The sequence below is a fragment of the Haplochromis burtoni genome, unplaced genomic scaffold (genome assembly GCF_018398535.1).
Source record: "Haplochromis burtoni strain Fernald_Lab_line unplaced genomic scaffold, NCSU_Asbu1 Contig_126, whole genome shotgun sequence".
NCBI lineage: Eukaryota > Metazoa > Chordata > Actinopteri > Cichliformes > Cichlidae > Haplochromis > Haplochromis burtoni.
In genome coordinates this window covers 1,505,987-1,528,071 of record NW_024582487.1, presented here as the reverse complement: position 1 = coordinate 1,528,071, position 22,085 = coordinate 1,505,987, and the positions used below count along the sequence as shown (strand labels likewise).

Here is a 22,085-nt window from a genome sequence, read left to right as displayed (position 1 = left end):
ACTCTCCCACACACGTCACTATAAGACTGGACTCTCACACACATCACATCACCACACGCACCACCACACATTTCCTATAATCCTATAATTCCTATAATTTATAATCTTTATAATCTTTATGATCTCTTCTGCTATTTGCACATTCTTTACTGTAAATTCCTAAGTTAATTTGTAAATTTTGTAGTAACCTCTAAATTGTAAATATTGGAAAACCTTTTTTTCTGACATTTAATGGTCGGGCATTGTACAGCTACAAGCATTTCACCCCCATGTCATACTGTGTATGGTTGTGTGTGTGTGACAAATAAAATTTTAATTTTAATTTTGAATTTATTAAATATCTCTTCTTGCTTAATAGTTGTTTTCATTTTGTTGTTTCACAGATACGTATTTCAGAGGAAGCTTTTATCACTTTTATTCAAAGTGCCTCGCTCTACTCTGAGAGCATGAACGCTCTCAGCCTGTATACATGGCTCCTGTGGGAATTGAACCCCTCACCCTGGCAGTCATACAGTAGCACCGATTTAAGATCAGTGCTATCACTGCCAGAGAGTGGGGTTAAATTCCCACGGGGCCCCACACCTGCCACTCTTTAAAAATGCATGCTCTTAAGGCACTTTGGATGAAAGCACCCTCCAAATGGCGGCTGTAGGTAATGAAAATTTTTCAAAAAATTCTCAGCTAAAACTGATATATAGAGTGTTGGAAATGAGCGGCGCAGATATAGAGCTGCTATTCTGTGGCAGCCGACTGCGGTATTGTCAGCGGTGATAATATTTTCTGTGAGCTGAAGATAGCTTCTCCCTCAGCACGCCTGAGGGGAGGTTAAGCCTCATAGCTAGTGGCCTGTGAACCAGAGAATGGGAACTCCTGTGTGTGTGTGGGTCTGTGTGTGTCTGTGTGTGTTTGCGTAGATGGAAGCTAGTGAGAGGAATTGGAGGTTGTGAAAGGGAGAAGAAAAGTTGTAGCGAGAGAAGGAAAAGAGATTTGTGTCCTTTCACTCATATCTGTTTCATAGATAGATGCATAGATGGATACAGGGTGATTTAATGGGAACTAATGCGATAAATGCACTATTTTCTTTCTACTTGATCACCTCATCTCACCGTCTTTATTTTCCCCTCCATCTTGATTCCACCCGTCTCTCCCTCTTTCATTTATTTTCCTGCTCCACACCTTTCCTTCTCCTCCCCCTCCTCTCCATCTCATCCATCAATCCATTCATCCATCTCTCCTGATCGGCCCTCAGCCCACAGAGAGAGAGCAAGAGAGAGTTAGCATCAGGATTATTTGTCTCCCTTACTATGCTGTCATATCTCTCCCTGACCCCCTCTCTCTCTTTCCCCCCTCCCTCATTATCTTTTATCTCGCCCCACCTCTCCTACCCTCTACCTCCAAGCATCCATAACTCCTCCTGATGGGGTCCAGTGCCCCAGAGACACAGGTTCTCTCCACACCTCCTCCTCCCTCTACATTACCAACCTTTCCTCCATCCATTCCTCACTAGTCTCTTGCTAATTTTCACCTCTGCCATTCTTCTCCATACACAGTACCTCCCTGTTTTTAGTCTCAATCAAGTGACAACCCTCCTACTCATTTCCTCCTCCTTCCTCCCGTTTTTCTTTCCTCTATCTATCCTTTTCTACCTGTCAATTCAGTTTGATTTCCTTTTTTCCCTCCTTTATGCTTGCTCACCCCTCCTTTAGCTCTTTTCTTCCCTCGTCTTCCTTTAATTTTCACATTTAAACTTTCTCACCCTTTTCCCCACTTACTCCCCCTTCCCATTCCTGCTCTCTCTTCATCCTCGTATCTTTCCGCCCCTGCCTGTATCTCTTTCTCATATTCATCCTTTGGAACAGGATAAATATGAAGAAGGAACAGATCTCTTTCCTTTCTCATTCCATTTCACCTTTTTTCTGTCTCATTTGGTTCCTTTCTTCTCACCTTTTCCCCCCTTTTCATTTACACTCTTCAGTCTCTCCCTATTGCTTTTTTAATATTTTCTTTTATCTTTCCTTTCTTCCTCTGCCCCGTTCCCTCAACCGTGATCCTCAGCCATCGATTTTCTACTTGTTCATCTTTCATGTACTTTCTTGTACCTTTTTACCTTCACTCCCTGTCTTCCCCTTACCATACTTCTGTTCTTCTCTTCTTCCTCCCTGATTTTTCTCTTTTCATTTCTTTCACTTTTCTATCCTCTTTTTTTATCTACTCCATCCTCTCATTTCTTCATTCCCTGTCCCACATTCATCCTCCTCTCCTTTTCTCCCTTTTTTACACTTCTCCAGAGGACATGATGAATGCAGAGGTTATTGAACGGTAGAAATAATGAAATAAAATGGAACAGAAACCCACCCAGAAGAAAACACATTTTCTCATTTTCTTCCAGTAAAAGTTATGAATTTTTTATGTTTCAATCTTCCTCTTTAATGAAATAGTTTTTTTAGAGGCGACACGTCATACATTTTCATAACAGGAATTTGGGCTGACATTTTCAATATGTTGTTTCGTATGGCGTGTGCTGCGTACATAATGGATTCATGAGCACCTGAGTGTGTGTTTGCATCACTGCAGGTTGGCATTTACTTGTCAGCTTTTTCCATGCATTTATGCATTTGTTTTGAATACTTATTTATGATTGTGCAAACTGACTAATATTTTAAATCACTTTTTTTTTTTTGTCTTCTCTCCAGTGTTTTAAACAGGACCCCGGTTCATCTCATCTATGAGATCATTCTGGTGGACGACTTCAGTGACGACGGTGAGCTGCAGCTGGACACACACATTCATATACACACTGCAAATATACACATGCCTGGTTTCTTCCAGGTCAGAGATAACAAAGATGAGACCTACAAAACAGGTCAGAGGGAGGAATGTGTCCACAGCAGCTGGGTCCACAGCTTCAGGATTAAAATGGAGTTTAAAAAAAAGAGAAGAAACTCCGTTCTGGGTCAGAAAGGAGACCCGTTCACAGCGTGAACACTATCTCGTCCACAGATGTGCCCAGTCCATCTCCAGAGGTTCAAAAAGTCCTAGTGAACTATATCAAACAGACCGGAAAACGTTTATTTAGATTAAGAGATTTCGATTCATCAGACTCTAAGGATATTTATCAGCCACAACGGCTTACCACTGTTTTCTCTTTGTAACTAGAACAAGAATTCACAAGTAGCATTGTTTTTATATCTGTTTGTGGGCAGATTTTTAAGGATTAGGCTTTAGTGGCTGAGTGGTTGCTGGCTGTCGTCATTGTTGCTTTGGTCACTAGCAGATTGCCCAAAATTTGTTAAAAGACAATATCATGCCCTCAAACCACCAAGCAGTTGTAACATTCAAAAAATCCAAAGAAATTTGATTCAAAACAGAAAGTGAGTGTGTTCACCTTCAAAGTAAAAGATGTGCCTCACCTCTGATACCACCCCATTTATAAACGTGCAACTTTTACTTTGAAGGCAAAGGTCTCTGATTCTGCTTTGCATCACACTCTTTACAGTTTCACTACTGCTTGGCAAGTGGTTGGAGAGTGTTTGCAGATAATTTGGCATCTTTGAAACAAACTACCAGCTTTTAGTGACAAGCAATAGCAACAGCAGGCAACTTCTAGCAATCCCTCAACGACCCTTATTCACAATAGATCATAGAAAAATCGATATCATATTATATATATCAAATATCAAAGGTTTAAACTGTGCCATTTAAAAAAAAAAACAAATAAGCCCATTTTGAATTTGATGAAAGCAACACATCTAAAAAAAGTTAGAACAAGGCCATGTTTACAGCATCCCCTCTTCTCGTAGGTCGTGGATGGAGTAATATAGTCAACAAATGAACAAATCCAATGAAAAGTCCAAAATCAACAATGATTTGATCCACATAAGTATTGTTTGTGTGTATTGGGCACCTAATATATTTTGCCAATATACCATTGAGTTAGCTCTTTGTCCCTTAACTTGGGACTAACTGGATGGTTGGAGCTTCAGTCTCCAGCTTTTCCATTAGCAAGGTTGAAATGCCAGATATTGATATTGCCCCCCTGCACCCGTGTATCTATGTGTGATATTGAAAACTAATTTTTATTTTTAATTAATGCATATGAGTCCTGCTACTGCCCCTAATACATGCTAGAGTACCAAATGGAAATTAATCAACAAAATATATAGTGTCATATGATGTTTTATGTATTTGATTACCAAGAAATGATAGTATTGAGGGTTTTTTAGTAACTGTAATTTGATAATCCTTAAAATAAAATAGTAGTGAGTGTCTGAGTTTGGGGCGATCGTGGCTCAAGAGTTGGGAGTTCGCCTTGTAATCAGAAGGTTGCCGGTTTGAGCCCCGGTTCGGACAGTCTTGGTCGTTGTGTCCTTGGGCAAGACACTTCACCTACCGCCTACTGGTGTTGGCCAGAAGGGCCGATGGCGCGATATGGCAGCCTCGCTTCTGTCAGTCTGCCCCAGGGCAGCTGTGGCTACAACTGTAGCTTGCCTCCACCAGTATGTGAATGGGTGGATGACTGGGTGTGTAAAGCGCTTTGGGGTCCCTAGGGGGGACTAGTAAAAGCGCTATACAAATACAGGCCATTTACTCATCTCATCTAGGGTAAGAGCCAAGTATGACAGTATTGCAGACACTGGAATCTAATGTAGTTCAAGCAGTTACTTAGACAAGTCTGGACTACTAAGCCTAAGCTTAAAACTCTACTCTCAAAGCCCTGTTTGTTGATTTAATTTATGAAGTAATTTAAGGTGGCATTTTTAAAGTGTGGACAAAATGCATGATGTCCATTAATTGGCATCCTATAAATTAAAAACATGGTTAATCACACAGAAAGAAGTGAGTCTATGGAAAATTTGTTTATCAAAAACCATGATTTGAATCCTTTATATTGGCTATATACTCACAAAGTGATGTCGCAGAGATGTCCTTTAGAAGTTCCTCTTCAAAATAAGACCAGCCTCACTAAAATAAAAACAAACCATTTATAATGCAAGTGGTCTTTTAAACTTATTAAACACAGTGTACTCATTTTAAAAGGAATTCCAACATTTTTCTAAATACTATTATTATTTTACATTTTAACATTGATTTCAACAGTTTTGCCTGGTTACAAAAAAAAGTTGATTAATTAAAATAAATAAACCAGTTAAAAAATGTCAAATAAAAAAAAATCAATAAGCTAACACGTGAGAAATTGTGTTTGTTTATAAACAATCTGTATTCACGTGTCATGTTGATAACAACAATGTTGATATTTGTAAATAAAAAAGTCTTACATTACTTAACCATGTAAGCTCCCTGCACCTGTCATAGACGTTCACATGACGTCCCAAAAAATGATCCAGTCTGAAATGTTGAACATCATAAGTTGGGTTAGGTCATGGTTGGACGTCCAAATTGTGGACCAACTCGGATGTTGTATAGATGTCCAGAATTGGTCATGGACCAACGCACCCAGTGTAGAAATGTGAACGTCTATGTGCTTTCCAATGTTTAATACAATATCTAAATGGTCCCTGGTCCTATAAATCAGTTTGATTTGCGTAATTAAAAGTGAGATGATCAGAGTATTTATGTAGGGACCTATTTTTGCTACTGTTCCCCTAAAGATTAAAAATTAAATTGCTCATTAAGCAAAAGGGTTATTCAAAGTAATATATCAATCACTGGATCATTATTGGTGTCAAATGAATATGCAGCCACAGTTTAATGCTTTAGCTGGTCATAGTGGAGTTAATTATAACTACTAGGGGTAGTAAAATGGTTTAATATTCCAGGATCATATGATTTGTTTTAAATAGAAGCATAGTGGAATAAAAACTACAGTATGTCCAAGAGCAGAATATAATGGAAGTCAAATATAAATAGCTTCAAAATGTTACTGCAGACCTAGTGAGATAGTATGTTAAGAGGTGCAGTCGTTTGTAGTTTTCAGTTTTCTGTCCAATCCTGCTAGGAAATAAATTCTGGCCAGCAGACTTTGATATGATCAGAAAAAGTGTCTGCACTTTGGTTTTTATGGTCAGGGAGTAAAGCAGTGATAAGGAAAGCACAAATATACAGGCAACTGAACACTACATGGTTTACATTGGAAACAGCAGCTTCAGGAGACGCTAAAGCTGCCTGACAAGATTTGATTTGTTCCTGCAGCTTTCTCCAGTTTCACCGACACACAGTTTATTCTTAAAGGCTGCTCAACTGCTTCAAGTGTAGTTATGTTCCTCACTATAATTTTAAGTCACAATTAAAGAATTTTTTAAGAAAATGATAGAGGCACCAACAAAAAACTTGTGTTTAGGTGTTTTTTTCCCTCTTCAGGCTTAATGAGCACGTAGCAGAGAAAATAACCACAGTGAGTGCTTCAGCGTCCCTCTTAAATTTGAATAAGATCAAAATCAGCGCAGGGAGATTTTTCACTTAACGATATGTGGCAGCTGAGTGTTTTGAAGATCAACTTGTCAAATTGCAATTCCAGCCAGTTTTCCCAAAAGCATCTTAAAGATAGGATGATAGTAAAATTCTGTGAACTTTCTGAAATCCAAGAGCCATTTCCCCAAAGCATCGTAATTTCAGATGTTCTTACGAATTCAATTATATTAACGACTTTCTAACCATTTACTGACAGCTAAGAGTCTCTTTAAAAAGCCCTGTGATATTTTTGGTTTTTCATTTTAATTTTTTTTTATTTAGGCTATATGCATCACAGTACATGTTATGCATCTTTGTTGCAAGTTTAGTAACCCGTAGCCAAGCCTAAATCTTAATGCATGCCTTGAGCAGCAGAATGTAATATAATGCTAACATGCCTTGAGCAGCAGCTAGATTAATTGAAGGTTTCTTATATTCTTCTTATATTTTCTTAATTCCATTATCATTAATCAAAGCAATCCAGAAGCTAAACCAATTTTCATGTTGTCTCTACATTATTACATTTCATAATGAACATGGGCAGATACAAAATATTTCACAGTATTTTTAAAACATTTAAGAAAGAAGTCTACAGAACATCTATATTCAAACGCTCAACATGCAATGTATGCATTTGTTTGCAATGTTAGGAAACACTGTAAATAAAAGATGGCTTTAGCTATCACCCATTGTATGTTTTGAGAATGACAAGTCTCAAAAGACTGACTGAATGACAAGTGACGGACCAACCATGACACCGAGGACACTGTATGCCCACTTTAACATGCTTTTTGATAATTTGTGCTATATTTACTTAAAACTGTGTTTTCTGATTCATCACACTGCACTGGGGGACTTTAGCCTGTTTGACTGGTCAATTACAAACCAAACAGCAAATAGAAACAAAAAGGTTGTTTTAAACATGGAAGTTAAAACATGAACCCCAAACCCGTACAACCTTTGTAGAACAGGCTTTGTGTCTCAGTAATAACTCGTGATTTTCCAATGTTTTTTCAACATGCAATTGTTAAAACATTTTTCTAACTCACCAATCTGAGAGCAACAGAAGTGAAAACCTGAGTGATGAAGGTTAAATAACAGCAGATAAAGACATGATTGGGGTAGGTGAGGCAACAGTGAATAGATGCAATCAGCAGTGGAGACAGATACATGCCAGTAAACAACCACAGATGGATGTGCAAATCAACTACCGACAGATAATCAGTGTTAATAATACTGCATATACACTTATACAACCATATCACCAGTGCATATGCATGCTGATATACATAGCCAAAGAGAAAACAACTTTTCCAGCCGCCCACACAGGTGTGAGTCAATAAGTTTAATGCCTTGCCTTTGCTTATTTGTGGTGATTTGTTTTAGGATATTTGACCTATCATAAGCAACTTTTCTCTTACTACCTTCCTCAAGCACATCAACTTAATGTTTCTGTCTTGTTCACTGTTCCTATGTTGAGGCAGTTCTCTAGATTATAAACTCTCATAAAAATCTTCTTCTTGATGTACTAAAGTTGATACATTTATAATATCACTTCTATTTAAAAATAATAATAATTATCCAATAATTTATGGTACTACCACCTAACCTCTTGCACTTTTAGCTTTCTCCTCTTTCATTCAAGAACTATTGTTGCCATATGTTTCCACAGAGAGCTGTCCTATAAATCTATATATCTCGACAACTGTTCATCCGATCTGCTTTAAACTGTGCACCAAAGAGATTTCTTTTTCTTCTGGCAGCTAAAAAATGCCAGCTGCGAGTGCTTGAGAGCAATCTGGAGATGAAGTATTTCTTTCGTTGCTATGATACAGAATATCCAAGGAAGTAATATCTTGTAAAAACGGTGACTCTAGATGACTTTTGTTTACCTGCTATACCCACTGCAAACTAAATCGTCCTGCAAGCCAAACTTTTCATACAAGCAGTAAAAAGTCCCCATTGTTCAGCACTAGTGCGAATAGGATGTGATCTTTGTTCACTGAAGTATTTTACTCACCCTTTTGCCATTGAAAATGGAAGTCTGGTTAAAAAATGACAGCATTCGCCATAATTGTTTATGAGAAGTTGAACATTTTTCAACTGAAAAATCTGGAAAGAAAAAAGATGCCCTGCTTTTTTTTTTTAAAGTTTTTCTTAGCATATTATCAAAAATATGTTTCTATCATTGCAAACAGCTGAGAGGGCAGTCCATGAGATGTATGCTGTGGTGGACAATGACCAAGAAGATTTTATAATTAAGCAAGCATAGCTATAGCTGGATCTAATCTGCATAGGAGGTAATGACTGTCTATATGTTCTACTTTTGCTGATGTTAATATACAGTATAATAGTCGTCTTAAGCAGGTAGGTACAAAGACGTAAAATGTCCACAAACAGGACTTAATTACAACAATAGTGTAACGGGAAGAGTATTTATATGCCAACAGTCAGTATGTTGAAAAAGCTTGAAATGAGGAGCTGGGATAGAGTTGGGTTGGAAAGTGGCTTGCAGATCATGGGCAGACTAATATAGCTTAAAGTGAGCCATAAATGAGGTTTGGCATTTGAATCCATAGGTTGAGATATCAGCTGCCGCTGAGACAAGCTGACCTGTCCTCGTTGTTTTTAAGCTTAACTTCGTCCTCCCCCAACAAATGCTGTGGATGATTTCAGATATGAATATGACTGATTTTATAGTCAAATTATGTTAAATATCTGGTTATATTTTTCCTCACAGCAGGTACAGTATGTGGGTTCAGAGGTTATGTGTGCATATCCTGGACAAGCCCCCAAACATGTAACGGTTCCTATGTACATGCCTCAAAGGATCCTAATATAGAAGAAGATAAAGTTTTAAATTGAAACTGATATTGAAAGTGTAAACTGAATTACTTACAAAGACCAAATACAAATAAGAGACTTGCAGTCCTAGCAAAAACAAGGAAAAGATCAAAAACACCAGGAACTGACCATACAACTGCCCATTAGTTCCGTGCTTTTTCCCTAACCTGATATTAGCCAAGACTAATCCAAACTGAAACTGAAACTGATGCCAACACCCAATTAATAATATTAACATAACTCCACCTTCTCTGGCCTTTTGGGCATACCTTGAGGGTTTTGCAGCCAGTCAGCATTAAGGCATGTGGAACAGTAGTACACATAAACTTTTCTAGCTCTGCAAAGATGCTGTTACACCAATGCTTGCAATTAAAATTTGAATGCCTCTCAACCTTTCGAGCTTTGTCAAACATTAGTGTCTGTTTATATGGTTATTTTGTTTTTCATCATGCAGGGTATCTCAGGCTGAGAGAGAACCACAGAGCCAAATTAGTATATAAAAACAAAAAATATTTATGGGGGTGTGTCTGAACTTTAAGGTTTTTGGAAACTGTGTTGTTTTAGTTCAAATTCCATATAAAATAACAATAAGAATTTATCCCCAAACTGAGTCAAAACCTTTCTGCTTGGATCAAAGTGCATATGCTCTTGGTCACATATATTTTGTCCACTTGAAGGGAGAAGTTCAGTGGAGAGGGGAACAACCATGGGGCATTGTTTCTGGGTCAGAGCGCTCTGATGGAGGTGTTAAGTCATTCAGGGTCGCTATACACAAAACATCACATACAAAACCATTTGAGAAAAAACTGTTATATTGTGTAAAATATAATACTAATAATAATTTTTAAAAACTGAAAATGTCATGCACCCATATGTTACTCACAATAGAGCACAGAAAATAACTTGAATATTAATATGAAGAAAATGTGTTTATTTTTAATTTGACTGCAGGAACATATTTCAGAAAAGTTTTAACAATAACACTTACAGGGAAAAACAAAAACTAACTGTTAAGAAATCATTTGTGATCCCACCACCATTGTGATTAGGAATGTAAGACAGAACATACTCATCATATTATCATAAGTCATGACATTTTCCAGTTTTTTGAGCCGTGACGGCTTCTCTTTCTTCTCTAGTTTTTTTTTTCTTCCAATCTTTGACTCATTATTCTGAAATTTATAATGGAACGCTATTGAAATCCTCTTTTGATATTGTAAGTACATTCACTATTTTCCTGTTCTAAAAATCATTAATATTAATTTCACTTAACTTGACTTCATTAAATGACTCACATATTGTACACCAGTGATTCATTTTTTCTGCTTTCTTCTTTTCATTTTGACACTTTCAACCAGAGTATTTTTGACAGTTTTATTAAAAAAAAGAACAAAATACAAAAAAAAAAAAAAAGAAATACAGCTCAGAAATTCAGTGGAGACCTCACAGCCGGCTGAACAGCAACTAGACAAATGTCTAACTTGTCAAACCTTAAGCTTTGAATTGTTGTCATTTTTTTCAGTGGGCTACTATTTGGTTTCTCTGCAGACTTTCAAAGAAATTATCAAGATATACATTACACGGCACACAATGTTTCCTTCTATTATTCGTATTCTGCTCATGCTGTTTTTTTTTCTTTCCCAGAGAGTGACTGCCAGCTTCTCACCAAACTGCCCAAAGTTAAATGCTTTCGCAACAACAAGCGAGAAGGTATGGAAGCAGTTGCGTTTGAAAAATTTCATTAGCATTTTTAACATGCTAGTGTGTATAAATTTGCATGCTTAATCATTCTTATGTTCTTTGTAGGTTTTTTGGCATCTCATTTGTCACCGGTGTGCTAGATTTGTGTGTGTATGTGTATAAAAAGGTGTTATTCAGGGTGTGTATAAAGAATATAAATTTCACTGGTGGTACTGAAAACTCTCTGCCTAAACAATCCCATGCTGTATATAAACACACAGAGACGGGTGGACAGACAGAAAGACAGTGAGTGAAGTGAAATTGATTCATTCATCTCTGGCTACATATTGAACTGCAGAACTGAAATGACCTGAAGTGAATTGAAGTGACAGGAGAGCTACTGAAATAGAGCCCAGAGTGGCAGGCTATCATAAAAAAATGTCACAGAAAAGAAAATGTCTTCCACAATCTCAAACCAAACATACATTAATTCAAAAGCAAGCTTATATGCTGAAATTTAAAAAAAAAAAAAAAAATTTATAAATAACCTAATCACAGATGACAACCAGTTTGAAGTTAAAGCCTCAGTCACACTAAATATGGATGGTGTTCCTCATTTTAATGGTTAATACAGTCATGCGTCATGGCTATGCTTATCATTTTTCCATATAATCCATTTGGAGCTGCCTCCTTGCTCTTAAATATAGAATACGAATGAATGGAATACATAAATTAACATGACAGCTTGACAATATGGCGGGGTCAGGAGTATACTGTGAATAAAGAAATGGTTAATGGCCAGAAAAAGGTTTAAGACATATATAATCTTCCACTGTAGCTGACTCAAGATGTTTGGTATGTGCATGATTTTTAAGGAATTGAAATGGATTAAATACTTCGGGCTGAAGGAACATTTTATTTGACTAAAACAATAGTGGAGGTGGCATGCTGTGGTTTATTCAGGTCTTTTAATCGTTTAACTTTTTGCCACTGAATGTTGCACTTTAACTACTACACCCCACTGTTAGAAGCAAATTCACAAAATAGACCCAAGTACACACACATACTGAGGCAGACAGTAGGGGTGCAACGATACACAAAATTCACGGTTCAGTTCGGTTCGATACTTTGGTGTCACGGTTCAATATTTTTTCGATACAAGAAAATGTTCATGCTTTTTTAATTTGTCATTTATTAAAATTATAAATATATATTTTAAAGGGGCAGCACGGTGGCACGGTGGTTAGCACTGTTGCCGCACAGCAAGAAGGTACTGAGTTCAATTCCCATCAGGCCGGGTTCTTTCTGTGTGGAGTTTGCATGTTCTCCCCGTGTTTGCGTGGGTTCTCTCCGGGTACTCGGCTTCCTCCCACTGTCCAAAGACATGCACTTAGTGGGGATAGGTTAATTGGTTAATCCAAATTGCCCATAGGAGTGAATGTGAGTGCGAATGGTTGTCTGTCTCTGTGTGTTGGCCCTGCGACAGACTGGCGACCTGTCCAGGGTGTACCCCGCCTCTCGCCCTATGACAGCTGGGATAGGCTCCAGCGCCCCCCGCGACCCTGAACAGGATAAGCGGACGCGAATGGATGGATGGATATATATTTTAACTCCAACGTACAGTTTTTAAATTTAATGTTGCTGAAACAACAAAGGGATAAAATAATAAATCTATCTGATCGAGAAATCACTCATCTTTGGAAAAGAGAGTTTATTACAGAGAAATGGCTCTTTCCAAAATAAAAGCTATACTATACACTTCTTCTGGGGTATACTCTCAGCAGCATATTAAACATATCAGGTCCCCATAAGGAGAATCATGTGCTAACGGCTGTCTAAATGACTCGGGTAAAGTTTGTAGCATGCGTGCTTGTTGTTTTTGTCTGCTTCCACTTGTCTTTGCACTAGGATGATGTCGGCGTAAATGTGCAGTCATATTCATTGTGTTCCCACTAGTGCTGTCAGCGTTAATCTGAAATGACGTTAACGCCACAACACGGCAAATCTCCTTTTTTTTTTTTTTTTTTGCCTGTCCCGTTTGGCTCTTTTGCCATCAGAATTGTTGTCTAAAGGCAAAGAAAGATGCCCAACGGATTTACTTTACCAAATTGACCATCCCAGCCTTGCCGTAATGGTCCATTTGATTCACCTTTTATTGTTTATTTTATTTTCACTTGCTGAATACGGGACAGACTTGACTGGGGGAAAGAAGGGGAGAAAGAAAGAGGGAAAGAGAAACAGCTGAGAAGAGGGACGGGGGAGAAGGGCAAAAAACAAAAACCAACAGAATAAGCAGAGAAAAAAAATACATATATCGATCACCTGGATCACCTGTTGAGAAAGAAAAAAGAAAACAAGCAGAAGAGAACAAGAGCAATACAATAAACAACATCACAATGATATATGGGAATATGACAGTAAATACTAAATATTAAACATTATTGTGCAGCACGTAAGATCGACAGCGCACAGTGTGCTTTGAGGTAGGAGCCAAAAAGGGTGTAGTTTGTGTGTGTGATCACCCGTGTGTACACCTGTGAGCATGGACGTGCTTGTATTTAAAAGGTTCCTTCATGTAATGATCTGCTAGAGGGTGTGGGGGGGCCACAGCCCCGTCCACCAGGGCATGAAGCAGGTATGGAGGAGATCAAAACTCCAGACATCCAGAGGCCCCCAGAACACAAGAGACCAAGGAAGACCAACAGAGGGGCAGCCGCGCCACTGTCCCAGTAAAGAGCTGAGGAGAGTCCCAGATGAGGGCTCACTCAGCAGCCGCGGAGCAGAAGCCAGGGGGGAGTTGCAGTGACGCGCCCGTGAGCTCCGCCGGCAGCCAGCTGTGCCTGAGTGACCGAGCCCCAGGCCGAGAGGCCGGGGGCACCCCACCTCCTGAAGTGGCCCGAGCGAGCCCCAGGCTCCAGGCCCCGATAAGCGGCCGCCAAGGAGTGAGCCGGTGTGTACCTGGACGCCCATCCCCGACACAAAGAACCACCAACGCACCGATGTCTGAGGGAGTCCGCCACTGGCAGGGGAAGTGGTGGTAGGGGGGAGATAGGCCTCCAAACCTTGGAGGGCCTGAGATGTCCCCAGAGAGGTGGCGTCTGATACCCAACCTGACATATAGACACAGACATACAGGCACACACAGATACAAACATCCATTCCCACCCTCATGCTCTCATATGCACTTACTCCACACTCAACCAACGTGGAGACAGACATAAAGAGACGCTGTACACACGATCACACTCCCCAAGCGTACTCTACGAACCGGGTCTAGGTACCCTTGCCCCTGGAGGGGGGAACTGCACCCAGACCCAGGTGGTGTTACCCTTTTCCCTGCGGTGGGGAGAGGCAGACCGCCCCGACTCCGCAGCAGCAGGGAGGCCCCACACTCCAGACCGCAGTCGGACGGCCAACTCCTCCTCCTAGCCCCCCCGCTCCAGCAGGCCGCAGAGAACGGGGGTGAGAGAAGACTCCAAACCTCCCTCCACCCGCTCATTGTAGTGTTGATGCATGTGTGTTCTAAGGTGCATTTAAAACCCAGGAGGGCATGGAGCTACCTGCCAGAGAGCAGCAGGTAAGCGCATAGCCCCTCCTGACTAGCCCTCAATGTCTACGTGTATTTAAAATTGAGAGGTGGGCAACGACGCCAGGGGTGAGGTGTACACCCTGATGGTAATTTGGATTCCGTGTATCGTGCCCACCCCCAAGATCCTATATGTATGTGTAATGAGAGTGTGAGTAATGTGAATGTCTAAGTTGTGGGATAAAATTGAGGCAGAGGCAGCCAGAAGGGGACGGGGGACGTGGTGCATCCGACATACTGTTTTACTTTTGTCCATGACGCGCTTACCTTCAGGGTCATATTTCACATGAAGACCAAAATAGTTCCAAAGGCCAGATCTGAATGAGGGTGGGGGAGGTTCAATTTGCCATGTTGCAACAAGCTTAGCTTCTGTCTTGCTAGCTCGACAGTGCAGCCTAGGCGGAGTAGTCGAACGCAGATCCACTGAGCTCTCAACACAGACAGCATCGTCAGAAGAAAAGTTGATCAAATAAATTTAAAAATTTTATTGTTCGATACATATGCATACCGAACCGAAAGCACTGTATCGAACGGTTCAATATTGATACGAGTATCGTTGCACCCCTAGCAGACAGGTAGCTGCTTTAAAGACTTACAAAATAGTATAGAACATAATGGCTTTACTTGTATAGCGCTTTTGAGAACACAGTTAGAAAGTGCTTCACAGTTTGAGTAAAAGCCACACAATAAAAATAAGCATGCATGTTCCATAAGACAGACATAATGAACTACAGGGTCACGCATTCATTCCAACATACGCACTTTCATACAAATGAAAATAGATGTACATTGTGGCACAAAATAAGGGGGAAAGATTAAGGGAACACTAACCTATAAAAATTAGTTTTCAGCAGTTGATTAACACAAGTCAGATTCAACAGACCTGATAGGCTGAGGGAGGCTGTTCCAAACTTTCTGAGCTACACCGTCAAAAGTTTGATCCCCTCTGGTTTTACTTAGTGTGTGGAACAATTTTTTTTGAAGATGTTGATGAGATTATCTGAGAAGTTGGCTGCTGTGGTAAGGTCTAAGTAATTCTGATATATAAGCCAGTCCATCTTCATGTAGAGCTTTATGAGTTAATAATAGGGCTTTAAAGTGGATTCTGAATTTTACTGGGAGCCAGTGAAGATAAACAAGAATATGTTTGATATGTGAGTGGTGGCTAGCTTTTGTTAGCAGCCTTGCTTTCTGCAACAATGGGAGATGCGCTACAAAGGATCAAGAGGTATATGTGAAAAGTGGGTTACAGTAATCAAAGTGGGGGAAATTAAAATGTGTTTCAAAAGCATCAGATGATTGAATCATAGTAAAGATTTTATTTTAGCAGTATTTCTGAGGTGACGTAAATGAGAATGGGTGACTTCCTTAGAGAAACTGGCAGGTCCAAAACACTAGAACCTCAGTTTTACTAGAATTGAGATATAGAAAATTTGTATACATCCAATTAGTAATGGCAGAAAAGGTAGGAGAGACTGTTGAGTTGTTGGGCTTAGCAGAAAGGTGCAACTGTCTATCATCTGCATTGCAATGGTAGGCGATTCCCTTAAAACAATACAAACATATGCAAGGGTTGCAGATGAAGACTTAAATAATATGAATTCTGTTGGATAAGCACAGCACAGCTTGGCTAATACGTTGAGAGTATGATGATGGTCTTCCCTGAAATGGTCAGTATGAAAAGACATTTAAACATATTCTAATGATGCAAATCATTTTGATTTAATTTGGACAGACCATCTCCAAAAGTGGAAAGAATGTCATTAAAAGGTTAGAAAGGTCAGAATAATTTAGAGCTTTGTTTTAAGTGTTACTCCATTCCATAGAGAATAATTTTAAATAATTCAGAACAGTACAGATATTTAATTCCACCCATGTGACCTTGAATGAATTGACTGTTTACAGTTTAGCCGATGCTCATTATTTTTAGAAGTAGAATAGTGATGCTAATTCTTCATGGCACAGATTGAGCAAGGTGGCCAGAAAAAGGCTAGTCCATACTGCCATGATGGCATCACACAGTTGCTGCAGATTAGGTGGCTTCACGTCAATTATGCAAATCTCCCCTTCCACCACATCCCAAAAGTGCTCTATTGGATTGAAATCTGGTGACTGTGGAGGCCATTTGAGCACAGTCATCTTCCTGTCATGTTTAATAAACTAGTTTGAGATGATTTGAGCTTTGTGACATGGCACGTTATCCAGCTGGAAGAAGCCATTTGCAGATGGGTACACTAAGGTCATAAAGGGATGGACACAGTCAGCAACAATACTCTGCTGGGCTGTGGTGCTTAAACAATCCTCAGTTGGTACTTAGAGGCCCAATATGTCCTAAGAGGTTGCCTACGCCTACAGGCTGTCTTTACAATGTCTACTTGCCTAAATGCATTGAGTTGCTAACATGTAACTGACTGATTAAACATCCATGTTAACAAGCAGATAAACAGCTGTGCCTCATAAAGTGACTTAAATGCAATGATTCATGGACACAAACTCATAATTAAAGAAATATGAAAATAATGTGTGTCATGACCAACGTCAGTCAGGATTCAGATGTCCTAAAGTCACAGATTGGCTTGTATTAGTTGCTCCTCCTATGATGTAAATGTTTGATGCAGTTTTAAATTAATACTAGTTTGTGATGTTATCTGAATAATAGCCAAAGAAAAGGATGAATTGTTTCTCAGTCAGAACCAAAACTGTAATAATAAAATGATGGTAAAGGTAGATTAGAGGGCAGCTTCAGAAAAAAATGTTTAAAAAGTCCAAAATAAAGGTAATCTGATCACCAGAGAGGAGGGACATGGGAGCAGCATCTGTAGATTTAATGTGTCTCTGTGTCTCTTTAATGTGATCTTTTGGTGGGTAAAATTCAACATGGATCCTTTTGTTCATTGCTAAAAATTGTTTTCAACTTTGTAAGTAAAGCACACCAGAAATTTTTCTGTAGTGATACACTGTTACAAAGATGTACAACTTATTGGGTGTTAGTAATTACAGCCAGCATTTTATATACAGTATAATAACACTAATTGGATCATAGCAAGCACTTTGCAAAAGATGAAGGGGAGTTCAAATATAGTGTAAAATAACAACATGGTGCAATTATAAGAATTTAATTGCACCAAGCCATTTTACAGTAATAATATTTCTAAATGGCGCCCACTGATGTTGGACCTTTACAGCAGAAGGCAAATCCCTCTAGTGGAGCATCATCTGTGGAGTATTCTGATCAAGTTTTTGCTACAGCTTACTTTCAGTGCAGTTCCTCTGAAAAGTGACAGAAACATTTTCAGACATCTCATTGCTTCTGAAGATCAAATGGCAGCATTTTTCACAGGAACAAACTAAAGGAAAAAACACTCAGAAACCACTTCTGACATGCTTGTTGTTGCCTCGGTGAGAGCAGCGCCGTTTGAACTCCGGTTACTGCACTAAAACGTCTGAAAATACGAGTCCCCTTTCCACTTCACTAATACCTCTCTCTGTGTTCTTCTTTCTCCCTTCTTTCTTCCTCTTGCTGGATGCTTTATTTCACCTCATATTTTAAATTTATCTCGCTTGGCTGTTCTGTTGCTTGCATTTTATAGTTTCCCTCTTTCTTTCTCACTCACCTCTCTGTCTCTCTCTATAACAACAGGAACACTTGTCCTACATGCTGTCACTGAAGGATTTCATTATAGCACAGTCATGCTGATCACACAATGACACACACACGCACACCCACACATAGACATCGGCAGGGTTCATCAGTTCAGCTAGTTAATAGTTTATGGCTTCAGGCTTTCTGACTTGATTGTCTTTTTAATGGCCATAAAAAACACACCAGCCTGATACTGTATGTCTTCTCTGACACACTCACACAAACACAGGTGGTTGTACGTGCACGTTTGTGAGAACACAGTGTTGGCATGTACCATTAATCCAAACATCAAGTTGTTTTAGAAAAAACTATATCTAAACAATGAAGTGCTTTAGTACTTGCCCTAAAAAGCTAACCCCCCAACTGTATGAATATCCTTGCTAGCTTCAAAAACACACTGTGAAATGTGTGAAAAGACCCGATTTATGTGTGTGCATTACAATCTAAATCTTTTTTTTTTCCATCTAGCATTTTGCCATGGTGCCTAACTAGATTTGAATTTTAAGAATCTTTCCCGTCGGACATTACCTAATACATGTTCCAGTCTGGAGATGTTCCAGACGTGAACTCTAATTTTCCCACCTAGCTTGATAAATTGTAAATTGATTTCCTTTATATGGAGTCTTTTTGTTCTGGTAATTTGGACAGCTCAAAGCAATTTCAGTGCATCTTTATCCTAGAATGCTAAATACTGTTGGTCTTGCATATATATATATATATATATATATATATACAGTCCATTGGCACTGGCCCCTTGATGCACCTGCGATTGAAATATTGTATGCTGAAACACAAGGGCTCTCTTTTAAGATGCAACAAATCCCACAAATGGAAATAGGAACCACGCTGGGTTGACATGTTCACTGGAGGCAACCACAGCTAGTGATCGTTGCAAAGCAGCAGGCTTTTAGATAACCAAATGTGGTTACATTTAAGAGCTAGAATCTTATTTAGTTAGGTTTAAAATTAAAATTGCCAAAAAACAAAACTGTATAGTTTTTAGTCATTTCAGATGACCATAACTTCTTGGACGACAGAAATAGACTGTCGTCTGAAGGAAACCATTGGCGCTCACACTTTCTTCATTTGGTGGTTTTAAACAAATGTGTATATGTTTATATCGTATATGTACATCAGATCAGCTGGTTATTGCATTTGCTATATCCCATGTTGCCAAGAGGGAAGTTGCAAATTGCCCTCTTGTGGACAAACTATGCAGTATCAACACCTATAAGGCTGTTTCTCCAATTTCTTTTTTACTTTTTGCATTTTTTATTCACTGTTATAAATCCTGATACTGATATATCAGTAAGTATATCAGTATCAGCAGGGCTGACATACCAGTCTGGCTTTAATACAGTGTATTTAACTGCAACCTCAGGATCTCTTTCAAAGTGCCCATATGGACAGACTTAAGAATGAGATCCACTTCACTACTGCAGTACCTTGCTGACAGACACCTATTGTGTATCTGCAAGATGCCAGTGGCTCTGGCAGAAAGGTAGTGTTTGATGTCCCGAATAAGAACACGTTGTACTTTCATACACCAACTCTACACATACATTCATACACAAATGACACACGGGGCAGTTTCTGAAATTTTGTCTAAGGATACTTTAATATGAAAACTGCTGGTGGATGACCCCTTGAGTCACAGTTGCTATCGTGATCAACAATATTGACACCTTTCCAGCTTCACATTTTGGAAGGTATCTCGCCAGCAATTTTGGTAGTATTCTGAAACTGACACACCAACAACTACACCAATGTATGCCATTCATGCAGCACAGAAAAGGGAGAGCAGGGTTTGAACTTCTCTCTAAAAGTGCCATCACTCACGCTTTTCATGTCTACAACCAAATACAACATAGTGAATTCTTTGTGAAGAGCATATGATTATCCTTTTTAATGACATGGGGCTTTTCATGATGCCATCAAGTGTGGCCATTCATAACAGCTAAACTGGACAGACGGCACTTTGTACTAACTAGTTCTTTTCAAGCATAATGCACTCTTTGGATCAATTGCCAGACAAAATGCCCTCACTTCTTACAACTCTAATGGATCCACTCAAGCGTAGAAGTCCAATAGCACACAACACTGTCCATTTGTACAATAGTGAAGACACATTAACAAAGACATTATGCATTTTCTTATCTGATATTAATCTGTTAAGATGTTAACCTTCAAACAGCCCTTTAAAGTTTCAAAGCCTGGCCAAGATGTCCTCACTACACTGGCTTCAAATAAAAGGTGTCTACACAAACACAGACCCACATCTGATAGGTGGAGACAGTTAAGAGTTATTGGTGTAGATTAACACTCTCCTCTGTACAAAGTCAGCCCGCCATGCACTGTGTGTGTGTGTGAGTGTGTGTGTGTATCTAAGTAAACGGGCGTCCACTTCTGCCAGTGCAGATGTGTGTGTGTGTGTGTGTGTGTGTGTGTGTGTATGTGTGTGTGTGTGTGTGTGTGTGTGTGCAGATATGTGTGTGTGTGTGTGTGTGTGTGTGTGTGTGTGTGTGTGTGTGTGTGTATCTAAGTAAATGGGCGTCCACTTCTGTCAGTGCAGATATGTGTGTGTGGGTGTGTGTGTGTGTCCCTGCTTGTATGTGAGTCCAGTTTATGTGTCTGGGTACGTGTGTGTGTGTGTGTCCATCCATCCAGAAAATAAAGCCTTATTGAGGATGAAATGGGATTTTTAATTGGCTGAGCCTCGGCCTAACAGCGCCGCGTGAAACTTCACGGCCCTTTGTACAATGTCACCGACACACACACACACACACACACATTCACAATGGGCCCCAGCACTATCACGATAACACACATACAACAATGCAGACTCCTCTGTGGGCATGTACCGCACACATATTCAACAGTGCACGCACTCACACACACATTACGTCTCCGTGTCAGGGAGTATCGATTAGACCATTTAGTCCAAATAGAGGGGAACACTGGACCCCGTCAGGGAGACCTCCTTAACAGGCTCATTTACACACAAACACACACACTTTGTCTGTCTTTGTCTTACTAAAACACAACTGCAGTTAACTGACGCACACATTTGGCCTTTTGCTCCACTCCCTTCTTTGCTTTTCTCTCCCACTTGTTTAAAAATGGATACGCAAACCTGTTCTCCAACACACACACATACAGACACACAAATGCAGAGAGTGATGCGCCTGTTAAAAGGTTGTGTCCATGTCTGACAGGCCCTCTAAGAGCACTGCATCGATTTTCCCCTCTGCTGACTGACTGCGAGAGCAAGTGAAAGAAAGTGAAAGCAAGAAATGTGGTGTCAATAAATGGAGCAAGGCACTAATGCATCCAAGGTTACGGGTTCCATTCTCACCAGTGCCTGAAATATTCTTTGTCTTGTTCTTCTGCTGCTGTGGGGCCTTTTCGATGAAAGTCTTCGTGTATATTTATAGCGAGCGGATGGAGGTTGTGTGTGTTTAACTGATAGTCACAGCTTGTGAGCATGAAACTTGAGTATATACTGTCTTATCCGATCTGCCGCCCTGAAAAGAATCAATTTCAGACGGCAACGCGGAGGATTTCAATTTAGCAAAGAAAAGCTGGGAGGGCTTTAAGTTCAATATCGACGGTATCCAAGTGCACACTGTACACAACATTTCAATGTTAAAGTGTGTATGAGACTGTAAATGGGACTGAGAAAGGTGCAGTAAATCGACACTATCAGTACCATTTGTGCTCGCTGTAATTATGGCTGTTTCTTAATTGTGATTGGATGATTAAATGTTGTTACGTTGTTTACAAATTTAGATCTGTTGTTTACAGAAGACTGAAATTAACCAAAAGTAAGTAAGTAAGTAAGTAAAATTTATTTATATAGCACTTTTTAAGACAAAAACGCTGTTACAAAGTGCTTCACATGAAGACATGTCAAACAAACAATAT

At 39.5% G+C, this 22,085-nt stretch overlaps 1 protein-coding gene across 1 annotated transcript in view; it reads left to right on the top strand.

The window, feature by feature from the left end:
* galnt14 (UDP-N-acetyl-alpha-D-galactosamine:polypeptide N-acetylgalactosaminyltransferase 14 (GalNAc-T14)) overlaps window positions 1-22,085 on the top strand; it is a 232,178-nt gene that overhangs the window by 135,097 nt on the left and 74,996 nt on the right. The window contains exons 4-5 of the mRNA XM_005929923.3: window positions 2,694-2,761; window positions 10,897-10,962. Of these exons, the coding sequence (XP_005929985.1) occupies window positions 2,694-2,761; window positions 10,897-10,962 (134 nt within the window). The remainder of the gene's footprint in view (window positions 1-2,693; window positions 2,762-10,896; window positions 10,963-22,085) is intronic.